The sequence below is a fragment of the Benincasa hispida genome, chromosome 9 (genome assembly GCF_027475165.1).
Source record: "Benincasa hispida cultivar pf3 chromosome 9, pf3_genome.v1.1, whole genome shotgun sequence".
In the NCBI taxonomy this organism is placed as follows: Eukaryota; Viridiplantae; Streptophyta; class Magnoliopsida; order Cucurbitales; family Cucurbitaceae; genus Benincasa; species Benincasa hispida.
In genome coordinates, this window is record NC_143486.1 from 19,074,352 (window position 1) to 19,099,423 (window position 25,072).

The 25,072-nt window shown below is 34.7% G+C and overlaps 1 protein-coding gene across 1 annotated transcript; it reads left to right on the top strand.

Moving 5' to 3' along the window:
- The first annotated feature begins 256 nt into the window (after nucleotides 1-256).
- On the top strand, nucleotides 257-5,755 carry UNE5 (thioredoxin family protein). Its single transcript, XM_039043751.2, has 11 exons — nucleotides 257-1,439; nucleotides 1,990-2,074; nucleotides 2,223-2,320; nucleotides 2,442-2,497; nucleotides 3,559-3,676; nucleotides 3,750-3,777; nucleotides 3,864-3,955; nucleotides 4,051-4,207; nucleotides 4,284-4,408; nucleotides 4,607-4,706; nucleotides 5,480-5,755. Exons 1-11 carry the CDS (start codon nucleotides 1,288-1,290, stop codon nucleotides 5,552-5,554), a joined length of 1,086 nt encoding a protein of 361 aa, XP_038899679.1. The 5' UTR covers nucleotides 257-1,287; the 3' UTR covers nucleotides 5,555-5,755.
- Nucleotides 5,756-25,072: the final 19,317 nt, after the last annotated feature.

Consider the following 25,072-nt stretch of genomic DNA (forward strand, 5'->3'; position numbering starts at 1 on the left):
CAAATGTGTAGATATTTTATATTATCATAAAAATAATGAAAAATACTTTAGATAATTATCTGGAATTCTTAAATATCTACTCGACGTGAGAGGTTTGATTTCTAAAAAAAAACTCTACACTTTCCTATTTGGTCACAAAATTTAGAAATTATTATTATTATGATTATTATGATTATTATTAAGGAGTGTTAATTATCTTATAATTCAAGAGTACTATAATCAATTTAATTGCAGATTATGTTTATGGTGTCTGTAGGATCGTGCGTATTTGTAGTTATTGATGATTCGATAATTGCTCCCTAAGGTAAGAATGCAAAGTTTTATTTTCATTACTTTCATAGAGGGTATAAAGATATTGTCTTAAAATCAGTAATAAATATAATTTTGATTTTATATACCGTGTATTTGTTACTTTTATAGAGGCATAAGGTATAAATATCATATTATATTTGTTATTGACAATTATAATTTTGATTTTGTACAGTACATATTTTATTTTCTGCATTGTTTTTATTAACAATACAAATATGGAGATCATATCAAAATTTAACCTTGCAATTTATAGTTACGCTAGGCTCTATTATTTTGAAGGATACTTCTTAATTTCTTAAAATAGAAAGATGAATGTTATTTTTAGCTGACTCGATTGTTAGTTATTATTTTGTTCTTTTTAGACTAAATTTCACTTTTGATTTTTGTTAGAGTGGATTACGAGATTTGATTTTTTTGATTAGATTTTATTTTAAATAATGTATATTGATTTTCAGAAGGGGTACATTTGTCCTTTTCAAAATTAAATAAATTAAAGATTCTAGATATTTAGATATTTTTTAAGTAAAAAATAAGATTATACATTTTTCAAAAACGTCTATACTCAAAGCATAAAGGTGAATTGGGCCGGGCTCAGATGGGCTGAAGATCCACGATGTTGATTCCAAAGCCCAATGAATTGGAAAAAAGTCGTATTCAGAAAAAACCGAACCTCTCAACGCACTCCAACCTCTTACAGTCCGCCACGTCAATAAAACACGTCAATACTTTGGGGGAAAATCAGGTGCAGGGTTCCACACAATAAGGAACCGTGTATCCCCAAATCATCCAATCAGCTTACGCCAGCAGATCAAAACAACAGTCCATTGGTACATCGTAGAGTGAGAATAAGACGAGAACCGCGGACTCGTAATTCCGAGTCAAACTTTAACTGCTTCAATCGGCAGCCCGATTTCCCGATATTTTACAATATTTAGTTCCCGATTTTTCCCTTGAACCTTTGAAGTAATCGTAAAAATGGCGAAGCATCAGATCTGGTTAGCCGTTGCCGCATTGGCTTTGCTTCTGTCATCGGCGGTGGCCGACGATGTTGTAGTGTTGACAGAGGAGAATTTCGAGAAAGAAGTTGGCCAAGATAAAGGAGCTCTGGTTGAGTTCTACGCTCCATGGTAATCTGTCTTTTTGTGTTTTGAAATTAGATAGTTTGTGAAATCTCTCGATTCTAAGTTGTGCAGTTCCGTGTGTTTTCCTGTGATTGATTGGTTGTAGATCTGTATATTTCTGTTGGAAAGTTGTAGGCAATCTACTTGCCTTAAGTGGAAAAGAATACAAAATGGAATCGCGAATGATCGATAGCGGAAATGTTCTTGTCTTATTTTTGGGAATATTGTAAATGTATATGGAGGGGTTTTTCATATGTCGCGTCGATGATTTGTACTTTAGCTATTCACGTTTCACACTGTTGAGTTTATAGTTTTAGTTATGATGGCCTGGGGATAGATCTGTATGCTATGTGGAGTCTGGAGATTGATCTGCCAATTTTTTTAACCCACTTTTGCTGTATTTCTTACTAAAAGAGAAAAGTTGTGGTTGAAATTAATCGCGTTGGTAAATTCTCCTGCTTGGGAATTCTGTAGTGATTGGGGGATATTTCCAATTATTATTCGTTTATTTCTCCGACTACATGAATACCGAATCTTTAACCTGTAATGGCTATAGGTGTGGGCACTGTAAGAAGCTTGCGCCAGAGTATGAAAAGCTTGGAAGCAGCTTTAAGAAAGCGAAATCTGTTTTGATCGGAAAGGTCAGTTCTTCTCCGTTGTTTTATATCATTTATATAAATTTTCGTTAGGTTATGTACAATATCTTTGTACTCTTTATTTATTCTTCTGTTTTTTTATGATTTTGTATGGATGGGAGTTAATATGGAAATTCTTAATCATATTGTATAGGTCGACTGTGATGAGCACAAGGGCGTATGTAGCAAATATGGGGTCTCTGGGTACCCAACAATTCAATGGTTTCCCAAGGGATCGCTTGAACCAAAAAAGTAAGGGAAGCTATTTGATAAAAGATGATGAGGAGGTTTATTGCATCACATTATGTTTTTACCAGAAAACTGGTTGTTTAATATATTGATTATAGACTTCGCTTTGCAATCTCTAATATAGATACGAAGGTCAACGTACAGCAGAAGCCCTTGCCGAGTTTGTGAATAGCGAAGGAGGTAATTGTTAGTACCTGTGAAGTCATTTTATTTTAATGTGCTAAATTTTTTTTAAATCCACAACTTGCTTGGTCTGAGTTAGACAAGTTCCCCATGTTAACGCTGTTAATTCATTCTCCTTGACTGTTACTCTTTGCCATATAAGGTGCCAGTTTTACGTGTGAACTCCTCACAAGCTTGAACAATACCCTTTAATAGTTTGTGATCGTATATGGTTACTCTCTTTGCATTTCTTTTCTTAATCTATCCCTTAAGCACGTCTTACATGCCATAAAATTATTTAGACGCATTTTAAGCATTAGCACAACAAGGTTGCTCCCTGATGTAACACTCTGTACTATATTTGTCAATTGAAGTTGCAAGAAACCGTATCTAGGAAGTTCCACCCTATTTATATGATACCTAAGAAGCATGAACACTTTAGTTTAACTAGCGTGTCCATGTCAGAGACTTCGACACTCCGACACTTATTGGACATGTACAGACACTTGTTAGTGCAATAGATGTACTAGACATTAGTTATATAAAGTCAAAATAGGAACATTTGGTAGACATGCATGAAACACTTGTTACTTATACTAAGTCTACACATATTGACCAAAATAATAAATTTTGAGAGCAAAATACGTCTAACTAATTTTGTAAGTATATAAATGAATAAACTCATTGACTTTGAAGTTCCTTCTTGTTTAAAAATGATACATATTTTCAAAAATGTATGTTATAATACTAAGTAACGTGTCCTTGTTGTGTCTGTGCCCTAAATTTTTAAAAAATGATGTATTGCTGTGTTCATGGTTTGTCGTATTCGTTTCAGTGCTTCTTTGGGCCTGTTTAGATTGATTTGAATAAAAACGTTTTTAAAAAAACACACTTTTATTTAAACACTTTTGGTAAAAACTGATTAAAATACACTTAAAAAACTATTTTGAGTGGTTGTCAAATACTCCAATTTCTTTCAAAATGACTTTTTTTCTTTTAAATTAAACACTTGAAAATGTATCCTAAACACACCCTTAGACTAATGGCCTTTGGGATTTACTCGTCTACTGTTCTTCCAGGAACCAATGTGAAGATAGCATCAATTCCATCCAGTGTGGTAGTGCTTTCCTCCGATAATTTCAATGAGGTTGTTCTAGATTCAAGCAAAGATGTGCTGGTTGAGTTTTATGCACCCTGGTATTAACTTTCTTTGTTCTTTTCTCGTGTTATTTTGGTATTTCAAAGTATCTGATTAAACTTTATCTTTCAGGTGTGGCCACTGCAAGAACCTTGCTCCTGTAAGTAGTTTTCTTCTCATGCTTTTGTAGATAAATTATCATGAATAACAAACAATTTAATATCATTCTATTTTTTCCGTCTACAGATTTATGAAAAGGTGGCTACAGCATTTAAATTGGAAGAAGACGTAGTAATTGCTAACTTAGATGCCGACAAATACAGGGATCTAGCTGAAAAGTAAGTTTACACGTATATTAGTTTGTAGTGGGGTTTTGTCTTTTTAGTGTTTTCTCTAAGTTAATGTTAAAGGTCGGTATCCTATTACATTACAGGTATGGCATAAGTGGTTTCCCTACTTTAAAATTCTTCCCAAAAAGCAACAAAAATGGTGAAGACTACGATGGTGGAAGAGATGTTGATGACTTTGTTAGTTTCATTAACGAAAAATGTGGGACCAATCGTGACGCAAAGGGACGGCTTACAGTAAATGTTAGCAACCGACAATGTTTAAATTTTATATTCTATTCTTGTTTTATTGTCTGCTCAAATATGTGTTCTCTTGTAGGCTGGTTTAGTTGCTAGTTTAGAATCATTGGTGAGAGAGTTCGTAGCTGCTAGCAATGAAGAGAAAAAGAATATTGTTGCCAAGATAGAAGAAGAAGCTGGAAAGCTCAGTGGATCAGCTGCAAGGTATACAATTATTTATTTCATTTTGTCATTCAGTTTCTTAAGAATGACAACATCTATAGTGATTCAAAAAGCGTCAGATGGTTTGTAATTTGCCATATTTTGTCATGTCTTATGAAAAAAAAAAATATTTAATGCATAGGAATTAACTGCATGAGTATGTAGAAATTATTGTCATAGTTGTCGATTACTTTTCTGTAGGCATGGAAAGATATACGTGAAATCTGCTAAAAAATGTCTGGAGAAAGGTGGTGATTATGCCAAGACTGAGATTGAGAGGATCCAGCGCATACTCGAGAAGGTTAGTATAATTTTACCTTTTGCCCATAATTTTTTATTTTTTTATTTTTTTTATTTTTTTAGTGTGTATGTATTTTTTTAAAAAATAGTTTTTCTAGTTTTTTTTTTCTTACATCAAATGACAATGCCCTGTTTGGAGTTTTTGTTCCAAAAGCTATCAAATATACTTGATAGCTTGGGCTTAACTGATATTAAGAAGTTTATACTTGCTATCTTATGGGTTTTGTGGCTTGCGGGGCTGCGTGGGTTGTTTTTTTATGGCTTTTCGGGTGTGTGCTATTGTATGGATTTTGTGGGATGAAAGGAAAAGTAAGGTTCTGTAATTATTTTATTGGTGTTATTTTACATATTTGGAGGCCCTACCTGTAGAGGAAGCTCTCTTCTTTTGTGGGCTTTAATTTTTTTTCTCAATAGTTGTTTTCATAAACTAAAAAAAAATGTTTTATATTTGCTACATTGAGTTTTAGAATGTAGTACTAGTAGTTTTATACTTCAAGCGTCAATAATTGGATCTCCCAATGAAATAAAGTAGTCACAACATTTAGTTCCTATGAGTACAAATGCATTTCTGGGGAACTTGTTAACTGTTAGTATATCAACTGTTTTCGACTTTTCAAATCCTTATGAATGCATTTTTTTTTTCTTTAGTTAAAAGAGATTTTAAGCTTGATATCTATATCATTCATATGTCTTAACTCTGTTAATAAGATAATGAAATAAAAGCTCACGATGTTATTGCATTTCTTTGTTTTGTCATTTTCTCATCGAACTCAGTCGGTAAGCCCAGCGAAAGCAGACGAGTTCACCTTGAAGAAAAACGTTCTGTCAAGTTTTGTTCAATCTTCTTAATTTGGAGGCAATTGGTGGTTGTTCTTGGCCAGACCTTTTCTTTTCCTTCTCCATTTATGATTAGGCATAGGTACATGATGATCTTGATCTTATTGTCCAATTTTTATTTACAAAGGAACTCTCACATGACGTATTATATTTTGTAGTTTTCTTTTTTGGCCCGAGTTTATTGAATAGTGTTCTGTTTTGTTTTCCATAACATATCACTGATTTCTTTCTTTCCTCTTTGTTATTGGCTATCATAGTATTAAGTGTTTGTTTACATATTGACATTCCTACGTCTTCATCGATTCAGCATTGTCATTGTATCGGGGAAAAAAATCTATAATACATAAAAAATAAGTATAGATGTAATATAAATAATGGTAACGTAATATATACTTTTGGTAGTTTCAAAATATAGGCATCTTAGTTCTTCCGGCTTGGAAAATGATATTAAATGGTCCATGACTTAAGTTGAAATCGATGGAATGCTAAATTGTGTTGGAGTTGTTGATCCAAATTCGAAACTGGGTTAGGGGATGAAGATGGAATGGTCATTGTTGGTGGAATCTTTTCATTTGGCAGTTTGGACCGTAGTGGTAATTTTTAGTCCTCCGGCATAGCTCTCCAGGTGTGACGGTGATGATAAGTTTGCAATGGACCTAACTAGACGAAGATGGAGAGTCTGGAATACTCTATCCTATTTTTATTTCTTTTTTGCTTTTTTTTTTTAATTAATTTTGTAATTGATTTTTCAATATGTCATGTTATCAAATATAATTAGCATCTACAATAATATTTAACAGTTCAATCAACATTTCATTAACTTCGATTTACATTAGGGACTATAAAATCGTTTTACAGATCAGGAATTAAAATGTTTATTTGGAAACTTTAGGGATTAAATAGATATGATTTTTAATTATAGGGACCAAGATTATATTTTGTCCTATAAATAATAAATGTTATATTGTTTATGATGGAGTTGGTATTCAATTCACAGAAACAATTAGGATCTTAAGTACTTTAACTACAATTTCAGTGGATTAACCCATATAATCCAGAATTTGTTTGATATAATTTGGGGTTTCTAGAGAATACATTTGTTTTTGTAGATTTCATCAAATTGCTCCAATCAACCCATATAATCTCAGGCCTTTGTGATGGATTTTGGAAAATTGAAACTTTGATAGGAAATTTTTCCTTTCATAAAAATCAATTTGCATGAATCAATTCATTGAAATGAAACCAGATTTATTCATTTTGAACATGCAAATTCGTTGTTATGAGAAATTAACACTCAATTTCCTACTAATTTAGTGGATTAGGTGTAAATTAATTTGACACTCATTTTTCTCTTTTAAATTCACTATAATTTTCTAATAAAATCAAATTTAAATAAAAATAAATTTAATACTGAAATTAATTTCCAAATTCAAATTAATTTATTTTAAATAAATAATTAAACAAATTTAATTATTTAAAAATCAATTTAATATCAAATATTAAATAAATAAAAACACTTAATCCAAACATGAGTCTTTATTCATGTAAAATATTTTTAACTCTTCAAAATTGTTTATTTCAATAATTAAACTTCAATTATATCGAATATAACAATCTAAATCCTAAATCGAATTTCACATTCTCTAGTAGTTGTATATTTCGGCTCCTCATTGAATAAGGATTCTTCACAGGTACTGTTTTCCCCTGTAAGAGCCAATTCCATCACTATGTCTCAAGCTATCTGCTTGGTCTTACTCCTAAAATGAGAGCCTATGTTGAGTCGAGATTAATGGATAATCTCGAGTAAACAGAAGTTCATCATTAGCTCAGTATTGAAATTGAGTTACCTTAGGTCATCAAAATGAAATAGTCAGTTTTAATCGTAAACGATCGTTATAAAGAAAAATGACTATTTCGTGGTCTGGTCTTATGCAAACATCTTTTGTATAGGATGCCCCATCTCACATGTCTCCACATGCAGTCCACATTCAGAGTGTCCCCAAGACAAGGTACCCTACCCTATCATTATACTTATAAATCATTTTGGCTATATACCCAAACCCGATCATCTTTTATGTCTCCACATAAGGTTCTAGTATCATACTTCAAGGATTCGTTAGTTTATTGGATTTAGGTTTTACAAGTGCAATTTACATATTCAATAACAACTTTATTGAATAAATCTCAATAACATCTTTATTGTAAATGGAATATGCTTAGTTTTACAAACTGCGAGTTTTATGACATACAGTCAACAAACTTCGACTTGGACTAAAACTTCAGTAGGTTTTACATATATACAAATATATACAATATTGAATAGGAGAGAATACATATAAATATAATAAACTAGGGCATCTATATACCCATTGTAAGAACCGGTGAAGGTTCGCAGTGGAAAGGGATCGCCCCAATTTTATAGTCTTCACAGAATAACAAATTTACAAAACAATCAAATTATGCATTATAATAATTACAACATGCTTTTAAGAATAATTAGAAAAGAAGCAAACATACCCTTGAAGACAAATTTTTTTTCATGAATTCTCTCGAACTGGTCACGAACATTTTGTAACAAAAACCAACAATTCAAAATGGCGACCACCACAAATGAATCTCTTATATCCTTAGGGATGAAAATTCAGGAGTTGTGGGCTCTTAATTTTTGGGAAGAGGGAGAGAAATTTGAGAGGAAGAAGAAAACTAATTTTTCTTCTCTGTATTCGTGGGAATTATCGGAAAGATCTCTCGTAGACACCCTCAGTGAAGAAGACGAAGAAATCTTCAAAAACTAAACTTCCCCTCTTACGTTTCATGATGGTTAGAGAGAAAAATTAGGGAGGGAGTTATTTTCATAACTCCCTTAATTTAATTTATTTCAAAAATTAAATTAAATTTAATATATAAATATATATACACACATATAATAACTAATTATATCTATATATAATTATATGTTATATTATATAATATATAACCTATAGTTTTTTTTATTGTATCAAATACAATATAACCTATGGTTTTATTTCTCTCAATCATTCATGATGTTTAATATAAATCACATTCATACTAAATTTAATTATATGAATCTCATCCATATAATTAATATTTGAATCATATTCAAATATTTATTTTCTCTCAAATAAACTTTATATAATAATGTATCAAATACATTATATTAATTTATATCACATATAATTAATTTAATTAACTATATCATATATAATTAATTCATTTAATTAATTTGAATAGTTCAAATTAATCCAAAATTTTAATGCTCAATAATTTCTGTTGAACTACAAAGGGGACCTTATGGACCTGTAGATTGAAGCTCCAATGGTAACATCTATAAAGTGGACCGTATCAGTAGTGTCACTAAGATAAGATACTCAGCCTTATTATCTACTACAGACCGTTTAGGTTATCATTTAAACGCGATCTACCTCTATATCTCTACATACATGTTTAAATTATATAAAATAACCTAGGATCTTAGTTTATTGGATTGAGAGTATGCTCATAAAATGACAATTTATATATACAAAGTTTACAAATTACGAGAATACAAGAGAGGTTTAGGACACCAATCCCAACATCCATGAATTCTCCCATTTGCCTTAGATTTATCTATCTCGTAGTCCTAATTCGACTAGGTGACCCTTGAATACTTTAGCCATGAGAGCCTTTGTAAATGGATAAGCTAAATTGTCTTCGGAGGCTATCTGCATGACGATCACGTCTCTTTGGTGTACTATCTCCCTGATGAGATGGTACTTGCACTCGATGTGCTTTCCATGCTTATGGCTTCTTAGTTCTTTTGAGTTTGCAATTGCTCCACTGTTATCACATTAGAGGGTGATCGACAGATGCATATTTGGAACCACTTCCAAATCGGTCAAGAATTTTCTAAGTCATACTACTTCTTTGGCTACTTCACATGCAACTATATACTCTATTTCCATGGTGGAGTCAACAATACAATTTTGCTTTATACTCATCCATACTATAGCCTTCCATTTAGAGTGAATATTGATCCTGAAGTATACTTCCTTGAATCCACATCGATCTAAACACCAAAATCAGTATATCCAATAAGGATCAAATCCTTAGAACCAAACATGAGCATATAGTCTCTCGTTCTCCAAAGATACTTAGGATGTTTTTAACGATAGTCCAATGACTATATTCAAGATTGGACTGAAACCTGCTGACTATTCCAACCGCAAAGCATATGTCTAGACGTGTACACAACATGACATAAATTAAACTCTTGATTGTTGATGCATAAGGAATTCTTTTCATAGCCTCAACTTCTTGAGATGTCTAAGGATATTGTTCTTTAGACTGATGAACTCCATGTCTGAAAGGTAATAAACCTCTCTTAGAATTTTGCATTTTATATCTAGACAACATCTTGTCTATATAAGATGCTTGAGATAATGTTAGCGTTCTATTCTTGCGATTCCGAACTATTTGGATTTCAAGAATATATTGTGTATCTCCTAAATCTTTCATTGAAATTGCGAAGCTAGCCATCTCTTAACGTCAACAATAAAACCTACCTCATTCCCAATGAGTAGGATATCATCAACATATAGTACTAGAAACCCTACAATCTTGTTGACAATTTTCTTGTAAACACAAGTCTTATCAACATTTTGTTTAAAGCTATAAGATTTGATTATAGTGTCAAATCTTATATTCCAGGATCGAGATGCTTGTTTTAACCCATAAATGGATCTTTTAAGCTTGCAAACCTTTTACTCCTGACCTTGTTCATTGAACCCTTTTGGTTGAGACAAACTCTCTTCAAGATAGCCATTTAGAAAGGCTGTCTTGACATCCATTTTCTATACTTCATAATTGTAAAAAGCAGCAATGGATAAGAGTATTCTAATAGACTTGATCATGGTAATTAGAGAGAATATTTCTTCATAGTCCACCCCATCTCTTTAGGTAAATCCTTTTGCCACGAGTCTAGCTTTGTAGATCTGTACCTTACCAGCTTGGTCTCATTTTCTCTTGTAAATCCAACCAATAGGTTTTACCCTATCTGGTTGATTTACAAGTTTCCAAACTAAATTGAAGTACATAGACTTCATTTTAAGGTCTATGGCTTTTATTCATTGATCTCGATCTACATCCTCCATTACTTATTTAAAGGTCAATAGATCCTCCAAGCCATCATCAAGTATGACGATTTAGTTTCTGTCAAACCCATGTACCGGTCAAGTTGTTGAACAACCCTCTCACTAGTTGAAGCATTCTCAATTTTTTAGAATGATGTGATAGATCAGTTGATCAACAACTTTTGTTGATCCATCTGTAGTTCTCGGACATTTCATTTAATACTAGTCTACTGCGAGGTTGATGATTTCTTATATGGTCTTCCTCTAAGAATGTAGCATTTTTCGATACAAAAAATTTATCATCTTGAGGATCATAAAATATACCACTTTTTGTTTTTTTGGGGGGGTATCCTAGAAATAGGGATGGAAAAATTCCCCATGGGGTAGGGTCCCTGCAAATCCCTGACTCGATCAGGGCGGGGAATCCCCAGTTTGATCGGGTATGAAGGTCAAACTAGAGATTTAAATCAGGTCCTCGGTCGGGGACGGGGAGGGGATCCTTTTTTAATTATTAATTTTAATAAATATATGTAACAACAATGCTAATTTATTACATAAAATTTACAATTTTAACATAAATACTAATTTTAGTTAATTTTAAATAATAAAAATAATCAAATAAAAAGTGGGAATTTTTCCTCGCAGGGACTCGAATCCCCGACCTCGACCCCCACCCGCACCCCCCAAAATGGGGAATGGGGCGGGGACGGGGATTAAAAATTCCCACGGAGATGGGGAGTGCATCCTTGGCCCGCCCCAGTCTTGTTGCCATCCCTACCTACAAATAGGCGTACTTTAGAACATCATTCCAATTTCTTTGGGTTTTGCACCAACACATGTGCTAGGCATCCCCAAATCCTGAAGCGACGTGAACTACCTTTACACCCTCTTCATAACTCGTAAGGTATTTCTGAAATACTTTTCGAGGGAACCATATTCAAAATATATACTGTACTACATATCCCCAAAATAACTGAGACAACTGAGCATAACTCCTTATCGAATGAACCATGTCTAATAGGGTTCTATTTCTCCTTTCTGCTACACCATTTTTTTGTGGTGTCAGGTGCTGTGAGTTGAGATTGAATTCCATGTTCTATCAAATAATCCTGGAATTTCAAGTCCATATACTCACCATCTCGATTTAATCGAAGTGTTTAATCTTTTTACCTAATAGGATCTCAACCTCTGCCTTGTATTCTTTGAACCTTTCAAGAGTTTTGGACTTATGATGCATTAGGTAAACATAACCATATCTTGAATAGTCATCAATAAAATTGATAAAATATTCAGATCCTCCTCAAACTTTAACATTCATTGGGCCACAGAAATCTGAATGTAAGAGCTCTAGAGATTCTTTGGCTCTTAGACCTTTTTCTGTAAAAGTTCTTTTAGTCATTTTACCCTCAAGACATGATTCACACGAAGGTAGAGAATTGTCTTTTAACTAATTTAGAAGTCCATTCTTTACTAATCTCTCAATCATATTGAGATTTATGTGTCCAAGTCTTAAGTGATAAAGATAGGCATTAGGAGAATTTTTTCATCTTTTGTTTTGAGTTTCAACTATTTTAAACATCTCTATATTTAAAATAGCTTTTTCCTTGGTTGGTTTTAACACATACAAGTTAGTTTATAGTTTAGCAGAACATATTTGAATACCTCTTGAACTAATGAACACTTCATTGATGTCAAAAGTAACTTTATACATATGTTCTAATAAATAAGAGATAGATATTAAGTTCCTTTTCATATCAGATACATAATATATTTTCCAACAAAATATAGGCATCTCCGAAAAATAACTTTAGATCTCCCACTACACGAGCCGAAATGACTTCACCTGTTCCCACCTTGAATGTCATCTCGTTCTCTATCAGCTATCTCCAGGAACTAGTTTCTTGAATGAAAGTGCAAATATGGTTAGTGGTGCCTGAATCTAATATCCAGGTTAAATGAGAACTTTCCATTAAATATGTTTCATTATTAGTAAATCAAATTTACCTTGTTTTTTCTTTTCAGCCTTCTTTTCAGCAAAGTATTTAGGGGAGTTTCTTTTCTAGTGTTCGTCTTCATTGCAATGGTAACATTTACCTTTAGCAACTTTGGTCTTGCCCTTTTTTGCAGGAGTTTTCTTTTTTCCTTTTCCCTTCTTTTTTATCTGGCTACTCTCATTTTTAGATGTAGAAGGTCCATACTTCTTACCAGAGGGTTTAGTCCCAGATGACGATCCCTTCTAAAATTTTCCTGGAGTTACAACATTTGCTTCCCCTTCCCGACTCTTATTTTTCATCAGGGATTTGTAAGTTTGAAGCTCACTGAGAAGAATAGTTAGATTATATTCTATTTTATTCATCACAACATTTGTACGAATTGGTTGAAAATGCTTCGAAAGAGATGATGAAACTGACTTTGCTCTTATCGTCTATGACAGCCCCGTTTACTTCCGTGATATTGAAGTAGACCATCATGTCCAGGACATGTTCTCTAACAGACGTCCCCTTCTTCATTCGGGAATTATAAACATATTTGAGAGCATCATGTCGAACGGATGTGGATGGTTGTCCAAACATCGCTTGCAACGACTCCATGATCTCCTTAGCGGTGACCATGCTCTCATGCTTCTTAGTTAACACATCAGATATGCTAGCTAAGATATGGGCTTGGGCTTTTTCATTTGCCCTAATCCACTTGTCATATGCATCCTAAACATTGCGGTTTGCAGTTGAACTGGGAACTGGAGGACATTCCTTCGTTAAAACTAAAAGTTGGATAATTGAATTCGACATGCTAAAATATAAATAAATTCTATTAGTAAACTGCGTCTAAATCCATTTTAGCAAAAGTAAAAATATACCCATATTTCATTATTTATTTGCAACGATACTTTAGTGGGTCAGAATAGATGCTATCGAGGGACAATCAAATACTCCTTCATTAAAGCAAGAATTTCTTAACTAAACATTATTACCAGAATAACTCTTTATTATTATAGTTATTTAGTTACCGTTTTCGGTCAAGAACTTACTAAAACTTAGTAACTCTTGTAAGTGTGACCCTCCATTTTCAAATTTCAGAAAATGGTATTAACAAGCTCCTGAATTGGAAGACAATGTTGAAGGCGAGACTAAGAAACCCTATTCATTTTTTAAGTTTGAGTTGTTCCAAGTCCTATGTTACAACCCTCCAAGGGGATAATCGCTAAAAGCGACTAGCTAATGCCGCCTAAAAATGACAGAAAGTGTAATATAAGAATCTCACGGTCCAAACTATTAGAGAAGACTGCATGATATGTTGACACATTTCCTTCACCCACTTACTATGAACAAGTTCCCTTATTTACCTTGTTATTAACCCATGCAAACACTTTTCAAATGGAGTAGTCATGGTAAAAGCGACACGAAGCCAAGCATGGATCTCACGGTGTAACTCTAGGGTCGTGAGAGCTAAAAAATATATATCATATATATTATTAATCTCCCACTAAAATATTCTAATTGTTTGGGTATATTCTTTGCTTAGGTATATTCCAACTAAAAACAACTTAAGTTTAAGTGATTATCCAAGTATATGTTAATATTTGGATTTAACCTACAATGTCTAAATGATAAACCATTTTATTACCCTACATCACTCACGCATGCTCATAAAACCGGGTTAACAACGCTCAAGAACCAGCAATAATTTTCAGGTAGCAGGTGATACGTAAATCGTCAACTTAAGTACCGCCAACCTTAGACAAGATTATAGTTCGGATGAGTTTGTAACTATAGATTTACAAGATAACGATCTATTTTAACTATTTGTAAACCCTAGGTGAACATGCATCTTATCTTTGTTATAGATTTTAAATGTCTAATTCATTTTATGACTCTTTATAAAACTATAGATATGCTATTAATCCATAACATACATTAAGCATTCCATAATTTAATATAACAAATTATATCAAATACACGATACCCTAAATCATGCATACTATATATTATAACAAATTATAACATACTTTCAATGCATGAAACATACTTCCTATGGTGGGATTTTAAATCTATATGACATACTTTATGCACATACAAGATTTAATTTAATTAAACATACATTCAAAATGCATAAATAATTAAACATACACTGAAATGGACTGATTTTGGCATCCTAAGCGAGCAAAAGCCTAAAATTAGTACAAAAATAAATTAAAACAGGTCTTGAATTGCCCGAACCTACCCAAACTGACTCCAAACCACCAAAACCGGACCTCAAAGGAAAATATTTTGGTTGAACTGATCTTCTACGACCTGAATTAGTTGAACCGGTCCAGTTAAACCACTGGTCCATTCGCGCATGCATGTTCTGTTGTAATGCTTCAACCCCAACGTTGCAATGCCACAGGGTTTTTCTTCTTTTCTAGGCTGGCTGTAGAATAGCGTTGCAATGCTGCGATGCAAAAGGCTCTCCTACTGCTTTCAGCTGCTGAGGATACTCCATTTCTTCTTCAATTAAAACCTAATTGCAACTCTATTGACTCTAACAAATTTACAGACTCTTAATCACACATTAAGACCCACAAACAAAGAGCCAATTACAATAATTACAACATAATCGAAGAGATATCTAATGCCAAAACTATAATATATCCATTTCAGTACTCATTTCATGTAACTCATGAAAAACACTCACCAAGCTAAAATTAACGTAAATTGAGTGTTTAAAACATGCTCTTACACCAATTGATGGAGTTGCATTCAACAAACGGAAGCAATTAGGATCCTAAGCACTCTAACTATATCAATTTTAGTGGATTAGCATGCATGTTCATGATTTTTCCAGAATTTAAGGTTTCAAGAGAATACCTTTGTAGATTCCATCAAATTACTCCAAGCAACTCGTGAATTCTCTTCAACAACTTGTTGTAGACTACTATAAGGATCTTCTCTACTAATCTCAAGTTGTAGATTGGATTGTGGGATCCAAATTGAGAGGGATTTAGGATGGATTTTGGAGAGTTGAAGAGAAACTTTGACAGGAAATTTTTCCTTTCAAAAAATCAATATGCATGAATCAATTCTTTAAAATAAAACCTGTTTTTATTTATTTTGAACATGCAAATTTGTTGTTATGAGAAATTGACACTCAATTTCCCACTAGTTTAGTGGATTAGGAGTAAATTGAAAGCGGAAAAACTTTCCTATTATTTTATCTTTTTTTTTTAATTTCATTTTAATTTTCTAATAAAAATAAAATTTAAATAAAAAGAAATTTAATTCTAAATTTGAAATTTCCAAATTCAAAATAATTCGAAATAATTTATTTTAAATAATTGACTAAATTAATTTAATAAATTAATATCAAATATTAAATTAATAAAACGCCTAATCCAAACATGAATCCATATTCATGTAATTAAATCAAATTTAAATATTTTCAACTCTCTAAAACCGTTTATTTCGATAATTAAACTTTAATTATATCAAATATAATAATTTAAACCCTAAATCGAATTTGAACATTTCAAATTCTCTCAACACGCTATTCTAAGGTTTGATTCATTTACGAGTTGTAGAAGACCTAATGGGCCTACAAATCATGAGCTCTAACGATTTGAGATTAATTGATTGAACTTCTTTAACCGAATTAATCGATATTCGTTAACTACCAAGACACTCCACTATAGCTCAGTAACTGCACTTTCCTCATTGTAGATGTATTTCTGTCCATTTGATTTAACCATAATCAATAAGTCGATCCTTCACAGGTCGTTCGTACTTACAGATGGATCAAAATTACCGTTTTACCCCTATAATACATCTTGCTTCTTAAATCTCCACCGATCCACTAATGAACAATTGGTTTATGGTCCTACCAATAAACCGAGTTCCTCTCAGTCATAGGAGTCAGTACTTAAGGGAACAACCTATCTGCTAATCCAAAACGGGTAGGAACAAATTTCATCTTGCAGGACTATGTCCTCAGCTATCTACTTAGTCTTACCCCTGAAATAGGAGGCTTATTGAACGACGATGTTGAGCTATTCTCACCCATGTAGATTAAAGGATAATCTCTAGTAAACAGGAGTTCATAGTTAGCTCAGGAGTGAGATCAAGTTACCTTATGTCATCAAATTGAAATAGTTAGTTTTAACAGTAAACAGTCGTTATAAAGAAAAGTGACTATTTCATGGTCTGGTCTTATGCAAGCATCTTTTGCATAGGATGTCCCCACTCATATGTCTCCACATGAATGATTTCGGGATCACATCGTTTGTATCTAATACAAAGCAAGCCACATCTATAGTGTCTCCAAATAAGGAACCCAACCCTATCATTATACTTATATATCATTTTGGTTATATACTCAAACCCGATCCTCTTTTATACCTCCACATAAGGTTCAAGTATCACACTACAACCAGTGGTTCGTTAGTTTATTGGATTTAGGTTTTACAAGTGAAATTTACATATTCAATAACAATTTTATTGAATAAATCTCAATAACATCTTTATTGTAAATAGAATATGCTTAATTTTACAAACTGCAAGTTTTAGGACATACAACCCAACAATTTTTTTAAAAAAAATGCTTATTTATTAATTTAAATATTTTATTTGAATTTCTTTTTTTTTATATATAGTATTTATATCCATATAACATATTATTGATACTTTCACATTTATGTAAAATTGGGACCTCAACATTTTTGTGACATTGATATTTTAAATCTTATTTACTATATAGTAAAATTAACTTAATGGTCAAAGTGAGTATAGTTTAACTTACATTAAATATATGCTATCAACTTTGAGATCAGAGGTTATATTCGAATCTCTCACCCTTTTGAAACTTAAGAAGAAAAAGAAAATATATTAAGGTGTGTTTGGGGGCCCAATATGAGTTGAGAACTCATTGAGTTCCTATATCATCTCAATGTTCGGGGGCCCATTTTTATATATCACCCATTTCAAATGTCCAGCCCAATGGTTTGCAAACAGTAATTCAATTTGGAGGGGTGTTTCGTATGTCTCCCTTTTCCTTCACACATCTCTCCTCTCCTCTTTCCCTCACACGTTTTTCCCTCTCCCCCTTCCTTCACACGTTTCTTCCTCTCCCCTTTCTCAAATTTCATCCTTCAGATCTCTTCTCTCCCCTTTCCTTCCTCCGTTTCTTATCCCTCAGATCTCATTCTCCCCTTTCCCTCACATGATTCCCATTTTTGAGATCTCATCCCTCAGATCTCTGCTCTCCTCTTTCCCTCACGCGATTCTCATTTCTCAGATCTCATCCCTCAGATCTCTTCTCTCCCCTTCCCTCACGTGTTTCTCATCCCTCAAATCTTTAATCTCAAACCTTCAAATTTGAAACTCTTCAGATCTCTCATCTCAAACCTGATCGTCTAACCTCATCTCTTGATTTTTTTCATAGTTTCTCGACTGATCTGTTTATTTTTGGATCAATCCCCTTCCTCCTCGCTGCTTCATTGAAAAACTCAACTAGCCCCTTGTTACTTTGATGGTCCTCTTTTCACCTTTAACCTATTCTACATTTGGATTTCGATCGTTGGTGAAACTGTTTTGGGTTTTCGATCGTTGAATGCATGGTAGGGGGCTGTTGACAGTGAAGCTCGGTGGTGAGAATACCATCCTAAGAGGCCGATATGAGTTTACTAAATCTGATTATTTCTTTATAGAATCTCAATTTCATGTTGTTATTCTCTGATATATTTCATCTTTTATGTTCTAAACTTGTAGTTTTTTTTTGTTTTTTTTTTATGGTTGTGTTTCTTTATAAAATCTCATCGTGTGTTAGTTTTGTTTTCATTCATCCTATTTCAGTTCTATTCCAACTCACTGTGTTTAATTAGGGGGCTACTTCATTCATCCAATGGAATGTTTAACTTGTTTAACTCCTCATGATTTTATTTTGCTTATTGAATGGTTGTTGAACTACACCATGATTTTAGTTCTGTTTTTTCCAATTCCAATGTAATGTTTAACTTCTGTTTGTTGTGTTTAACTCCCCTTGATTTTATCCTGCTTGTTTAAAGATTGCTGAACTACACCATGATTTTAGTTATGTTTTCGTCCAATTTCAATGGATGTTTGCTGTGTTTAACTCCTCATGATTTTATTTTTCTTATTTAATGGTCCACCCACTTCTATTTAATGCTTTTGTGCTTTTGTTTGTTAATTGAACTCCACCCACTTCTATTTAATATCTTTGTTTGCTAATTGAACTTCACCTCATTCATTTTTTTGCATATAAATTAATGACTCAACCACACCACTAATTACTCAACCACTTCATGAAATGGATTGAGTTCATTTATTTATGATTTGTAAAATAAAACTTGAGGCCTATCAAATCTATATTTAATTTATTCTGATTTTTTGGAGCTTCAATTAATGTTGAACCACCCACCTCCTCTTCTCTAGCCTATATAACCTCCTTCTCATCCACCTTCAATAATTCGAGAGTCCTCCACGTCCAAGGTTTTTATTTTCCAATTTGGTGAGTTGTTTCCATCAACCATACTTTTTTTTTTTACTTTTTTATTTTTCATTTTCTAACTTTTGTTTGTTTCATGAGTGGGAGGGTGTCATTGTGTTCTTTCACCTGTTAAAGATGTTATGGTATGGAAAGTTCTATCCTCTTAATTATTATAGTTTGTTATATTAATGTGTCCATCGTCTTTTATTTTAGCTCTAATTTCAAATTTGATCTTGCAACCCCTGGACTCTCTACTCATAGATAATATACAAGTAATAAAGGTATGAACTTTCTTTCTTAAATAAGTTCCTTATTAAGTAATTCATCTCTTTTTTTTACTGACTTGTTTCGTTGTTCTTGTTGTGCAACCCAAACTAATCCACCATTCCATTAGTTTGAGGTTTGTGTTACATTATATACCAATTTTTACTGCAACAAATTGTTGTTGTTCATTTCGTATATTTATATATTCGTTGATAAGTACTATTTATGGTTGATAATTGTATGTTTGTAATTTGATAATTTGTTGGGTATTTTGTATGCATTTTGTATGCATACTATTTTAATTCTGTATGTTTATATATCTCAATGGTTTTATTTATGTTATACAATGACCTTCATAAACTTTTTTGTCTTTGCTCATTTTGGCAATTTGGGCAATAGTTAATTGTAGAAAATTGTAGATTTAGGAAATAGTTAATTGTATATTTTTTTTATTGATAAATAATTATTTCTGTTTTTAAAGATAAAATTGAATCATAACAGTTTTTTGTTTTTATTGATAAATAATTATTTCTGTTTTTACAAATAAAATTGAATCATAACAAGTTTTTGTTTTTATTGATAAATAGTTATTTCTGTTTTTACCATTAAAATTGAATCATACCAGGTTTTTGTTTTTATTGATAAATAATTATTTCTGTTTTTACAAATAAAATTGAATCATAACAAGTTTGGTAATTTCCATAATAATATGTGTAGAATTGACCACTTCAAATTGCAAAACATTTTTATAATAACAAGTAAAAGGATATATATATATATATATTTAAAAAAGAAGTTATAATGTTTTCATTCACTAACCACTTCCAAGTGCATAATTGACATTGAAAAAATCTTCAATTTAGTTGTTTCAGATTTAGTTTTCAATAAATTAACCAATAATATTAGCTTATTAAGCTTTTATATATCAAGCATTTGCATTTTGGGTCAATTGGTACAAATGATATTTTTTTTTAACCAATCTACTAGTTAAACCCTCCAATAAAAAAAAATGCAAAACAACAACATTTTGGTACTCAACCGAGAAGTTTTTTTATTGGTACTCAATTAAGAATTTTTAGTCCATGTTTTAGTATGCACCATACTCGACGACTATTTACGATTAATCCTAAATTTTGACCGAGTTTTTTTTAAATCAACAATAATAAAGAATTATTTAAAAGACGTTAGAAAGAAATGGATAATAATCAAAATAATCTGGGTAATAGTTCTAACATAAGACGTTGGGAAGTAAGGGAGAATTGGCAAAATAATCTTAAGTACTAATTCTAATATAAGTATTGTATTTTAATTGAGGCCCAATCCCTGAAAAGTATTTTTCCTTTTGTATCCTAGGGTTTTAGGTTTCTATCCCAAAATATAGAAAATGAAGAAGTCTTTACTATCCTTTCAATCATTACCACGTCCCAAAAATAACTATTCCTAGCGTTGGCCCTATTATTAAATGACTATCGTAGAATAGAGAACCAACCCTCCTACATTAGACATCGGATTAGACAACTAAACTTCTTTCGGCTTATTTATGAGAATGACATCTGTTGTCGCGAGAGCACACGAATGGATAGACGGACTTTCGTCATCCTCTCTAAAATGCTTAGGACGACTGGTCGTCTGGTGTCACGGTCGTACTTCTCCAACCGTGCGGCACCATGGTTCATCTGTGATCATGGTCAGCATTAAGGGATGCTCAAGTCCAAATTCATTTTTTCTCAACTCTTTGAAGCTTCGTTGGACCTTAGACGAGGTTATTCCATTCTCAATCGAACTAAACTCATGCAGAACTCGGCCATACACACGCCTGTACATGTATTTTCCCTCATGCGTGACTCTATTTGACTTGCTTCTACTCTAGGCCAAGTCCTGAGGCTCGAGCTTGCCCATATACGAGGCTAAGGTCATTATAATGTAATGTCGCATCCATCTTCGTCATCTTGGTTCCTAACAACACGTCCCCCACACTTCTACATTGCTTCAGAACTTCGTCGAGATGAGTTTTGACCCTTCGTTGGGTCAAAACAAGCTTATAATCCTCTACCAGGGCTTACTAGGTGATTCAGTCACTTATCGGGGCTTTCTGGGACATAATAATGCTTACTGGACTCTACCGGCCTACTTCGGCACCTACTGGGCTTCTACCGTCCTACTGGTCACCTATTGAGCTCTACTGGACCATTACACTAATCAGGAAAACTCGAGCAAGTATCGGGCCAACCGGGAACTATCGAGTCCCACTGATGCATTAGGATACCACCCTGAGCATCAGGATGTCATCATCTTTCTCTCTCCTAATTGGACACGCTTATCGAGAACCATTATCGACCGACCCATTGGTAACAATCCAACTTCGAACTTCCCGGACATCCATCCATCCAGACATAATCAAGACTTAGGCCCTTTCGAGCCCTTATCGAATCAAAACGGCATACAGGGTGCTACATCGAACCTCTGGCCCATGGGAAGGGGCGCAATGCCCGCACACCCGTCTCGTCCGACACTGTCCATGAGATCCCATTCTCGATGGAAGACGCCCAAGACACTTGTCTTGCAACGCTAGCCCACACCATGACACACGGATGTGCCATCGGGTAGCTCACTTAGGCCACAGGGCTTAGGAGTGGTGGAGAGTTGACACCATGCCTCCCCCTATAGTGTATTCTGAACATTTTCCTCTTTGCCACCCATGCATATCAAATGTGGCAAACATCACTCACCAACGTAGAGTGCTCGTTTGAACTCTGATTGGCATGAAATTTGACGTGCTTACATGTCTTACCAATATGCATCAAACTCTAGAGCCGCTCATCCAAACTCGCGACGGAACCCTACCTTTCGAGGTCACGGCCGGGGCCCCATCTGGCCCCTACGGAGCTTGTCACTGACACCACCGATGACACAGTTGCTTGTCTTTCTGCTTAATATTCAACATGGCATACTTGCCCACTTATGTTGGTGTGTTGGATGATGCACCATCCTCATCGGTCACATCACGACACTTCTCTTGGCCCTTTATCTTTACCAGATGTGCTGACACTTACGTGTCGCCACTGCACTGTCTGTACAAGTAGGGTCACAATCTACTATCTCAAAGGCACTGTCTGCACTACCTCCCCCTATAGTGCATTTTGAACATTTTCCTCTTTTCCACTCATGCATATCAAATGTGGCGAACTATCACTCACCTACGTAGAGTGCTCGTCTGAACTCTGATTGACATGAAATTTGGCGTGCTTGCATATCTTACCAATATGCATCTAACTCTAGAGCCGCTCGTCCAAACTCGCAACGGAACCCCACCTTCTGAGGTCACGGCCCAAGGCTCCATCTGGCTCCCAAGAGCTTGTCACTGACACCACCGATGACACAGCTGCTTGTCTTTCTGCTTAATGTTCAACATGGCATGCTTGCCCACTTATGTTGGTGTGTTGGATGATGCACCATCCTTCTCAGTCGCATCACGACACTTCTTTTGGCCCTCAGTATTTGCCAGATGTGTCGACACTCACGTGTCGCCACTGCACTGTCTACACAAGTGGGGTCTCAATCTACTATCTCAAAGTTAGATTGTGACATCCTCCCCCACTTAAACTGTCATCGTCCTCGATGACAAACTTGAGGGTGCAATCCACTTTCATTCTCATTGGATTGCAACACTCTCCCACACTTAAACTTTCATCGTCCTCGATGAAAAACTTGGGGGTGCAATCCACTTTCACTCTCATTGGATTACAAAACTCTCCCCCACTTAAACTTGGCATCATTCCAATGATGATCTGAACTTGGGTTGGCAGCATAACGAATCTGCTAAAAATGATGTACGTCAGAAAAATATGGAAACTGCACACTACTTATGAGCTATCCCACCAGTGAACCTACCTCACCCAACTTTTAGAACTCGACCCTGAGACTCACAACATATGCACGACAAAAAGGCCAATGGTTGTGGGCTCGCCCCATCAGGGACCTTCTCGCACCCAACCCTAGGACTTGGCCCGAGACTCATCAAACAAACTATGGCAATGCCTCAGCACACTTTTGCCTCGACATTGGGGTTTTATCACACCCCACTAGGACTTCAGCCTACTCAATGGTCACAACACATCTTCTCTAAGCAACATGCACCTCTCTAGGTGAGGCTCGCAAGCCTACCATGGAATGTACTCATCATGGCACCTACCCACACAAATGTAAAGTTTGAAAGCGAAAACACAACCCTCTTATTATCGGCGCTACCCTTCAGCGGACTCACTGGCCACCTCATGTAGTGATGCTGCGAAGATGCTTCTCTTGCTTTCGATGCAACTTTTTCTCTTTCTCTGAACTGCCAGACTATTGGTCATCTCCAATGTGCACTAGCCCCAACAATTGTGAAGCCACCCCACTTAGGCATGTGGAATGACTTAGAGGACACACTGGCTCCACACAAAGGGAGCATTCCTAAGGGACAACAACCTATTTTTGTGAGCTGCTTCCTAATCACTTGGCTCTACTAGCCATGATGTCTGCCCATACAAACTCTTGATGCACAACTGCACTTAACCGACACTGTCTCCCTGACCCCCTGTTCTTCTGCATGCAACCATTTGCACTATCCCTTTACAGTAATAGTTCTTTCGAAGGCCCCCTACGTACACCTTTTGTGCTTCTTCTAGCCAACGAAACACCCAAACTCTTGGCAAACGAGCTTGGTTCTTGCTCAATGACGACACGAATTTCCCTCAATGGAAAAATTCAACTTCAACCTACACATTATCTCTGATACTAACTCACATCTGCCCGGCCAAATTGGCACTCTTAATGCAACTGTGAAGTCTTCAATTCAACCCTCGAGTTTCTTTCTCTCTGTCTTGTCCGACTCCACTAAGAAAGAGTAGCTCTGATACCAAATGTCATGGTCATATGCGGCACCATGATTCACCCGTGATCATGGTCAACTTTAAGGGATGCTTAAGTCCCAATTCATTTTTTTCTCGACTCTTTGAAGCTTCTTCGGATCTTAGGCGAGGTTATTCCATCCTCAACCAAACTAAAATCATGCGGAACTAAACTTCATTCGGCCATACACGTCGCCCATATGTGTATTTTCCTTCATGTGCTACTCTAGCCAATTTGCCTCTACTTTAGGCCAAGTTCTGAGGCTCGACCTTGCCCATATACGAGGCTAAGGTCATCACAATGCAATGTCGCATCCTCTTCATCATATTGGTTCCCAACAACATGTCCCCCACACTTCTACATCGCTTTGAAACTTAACCGAGATGAGTTCTGACCCTTCATTGGGCCAAAACAGGCTTATAACCCTTTATCGGGGCTTATCGGGTGATTCAGACACTTATCGGGGCTTTCCGGGACATAACAATGCTTATCAGGCTCTACCGGCCTATTTCGGTGCCTATCGGGCTTCTACTGGCCTACTGGTCGCCTATCGGGATCTACCGGACCATTACACTGCTTACTGGGACAACTTGAGCAAGTATCAGGCCAATCGAAAACTATCAAGTCCCACTGATGCTTTAGGATGTCATCCCGAGCGTCGGGATGTCATCAGCTTTCTCTCTCCTGATTGGGTATGCTTATCGAGAACCATCATCAACTGACCCATGGGCAACAATCCAACTTAAGACTTCTTAGACATCCATCCATC

Coding starts and splice junctions, on each gene's coding strand:
- UNE5 (XM_039043751.2), top strand. CDS start 1,288: ATGGCGAAGCATCAGATCTGGTTAGCCGTTGCCGCATTGGCTTTGCTT. Junction 1,440..1,989: donor GTTGAGTTCTACGCTCCATG/GTAATCTGTCTT, acceptor TAATGGCTATAG/GTGTGGGCACTGTAAGAAGC. Junction 2,498..3,558: donor GTTTGTGAATAGCGAAGGAG/GTAATTGTTAGT, acceptor CTGTTCTTCCAG/GAACCAATGTGAAGATAGCA.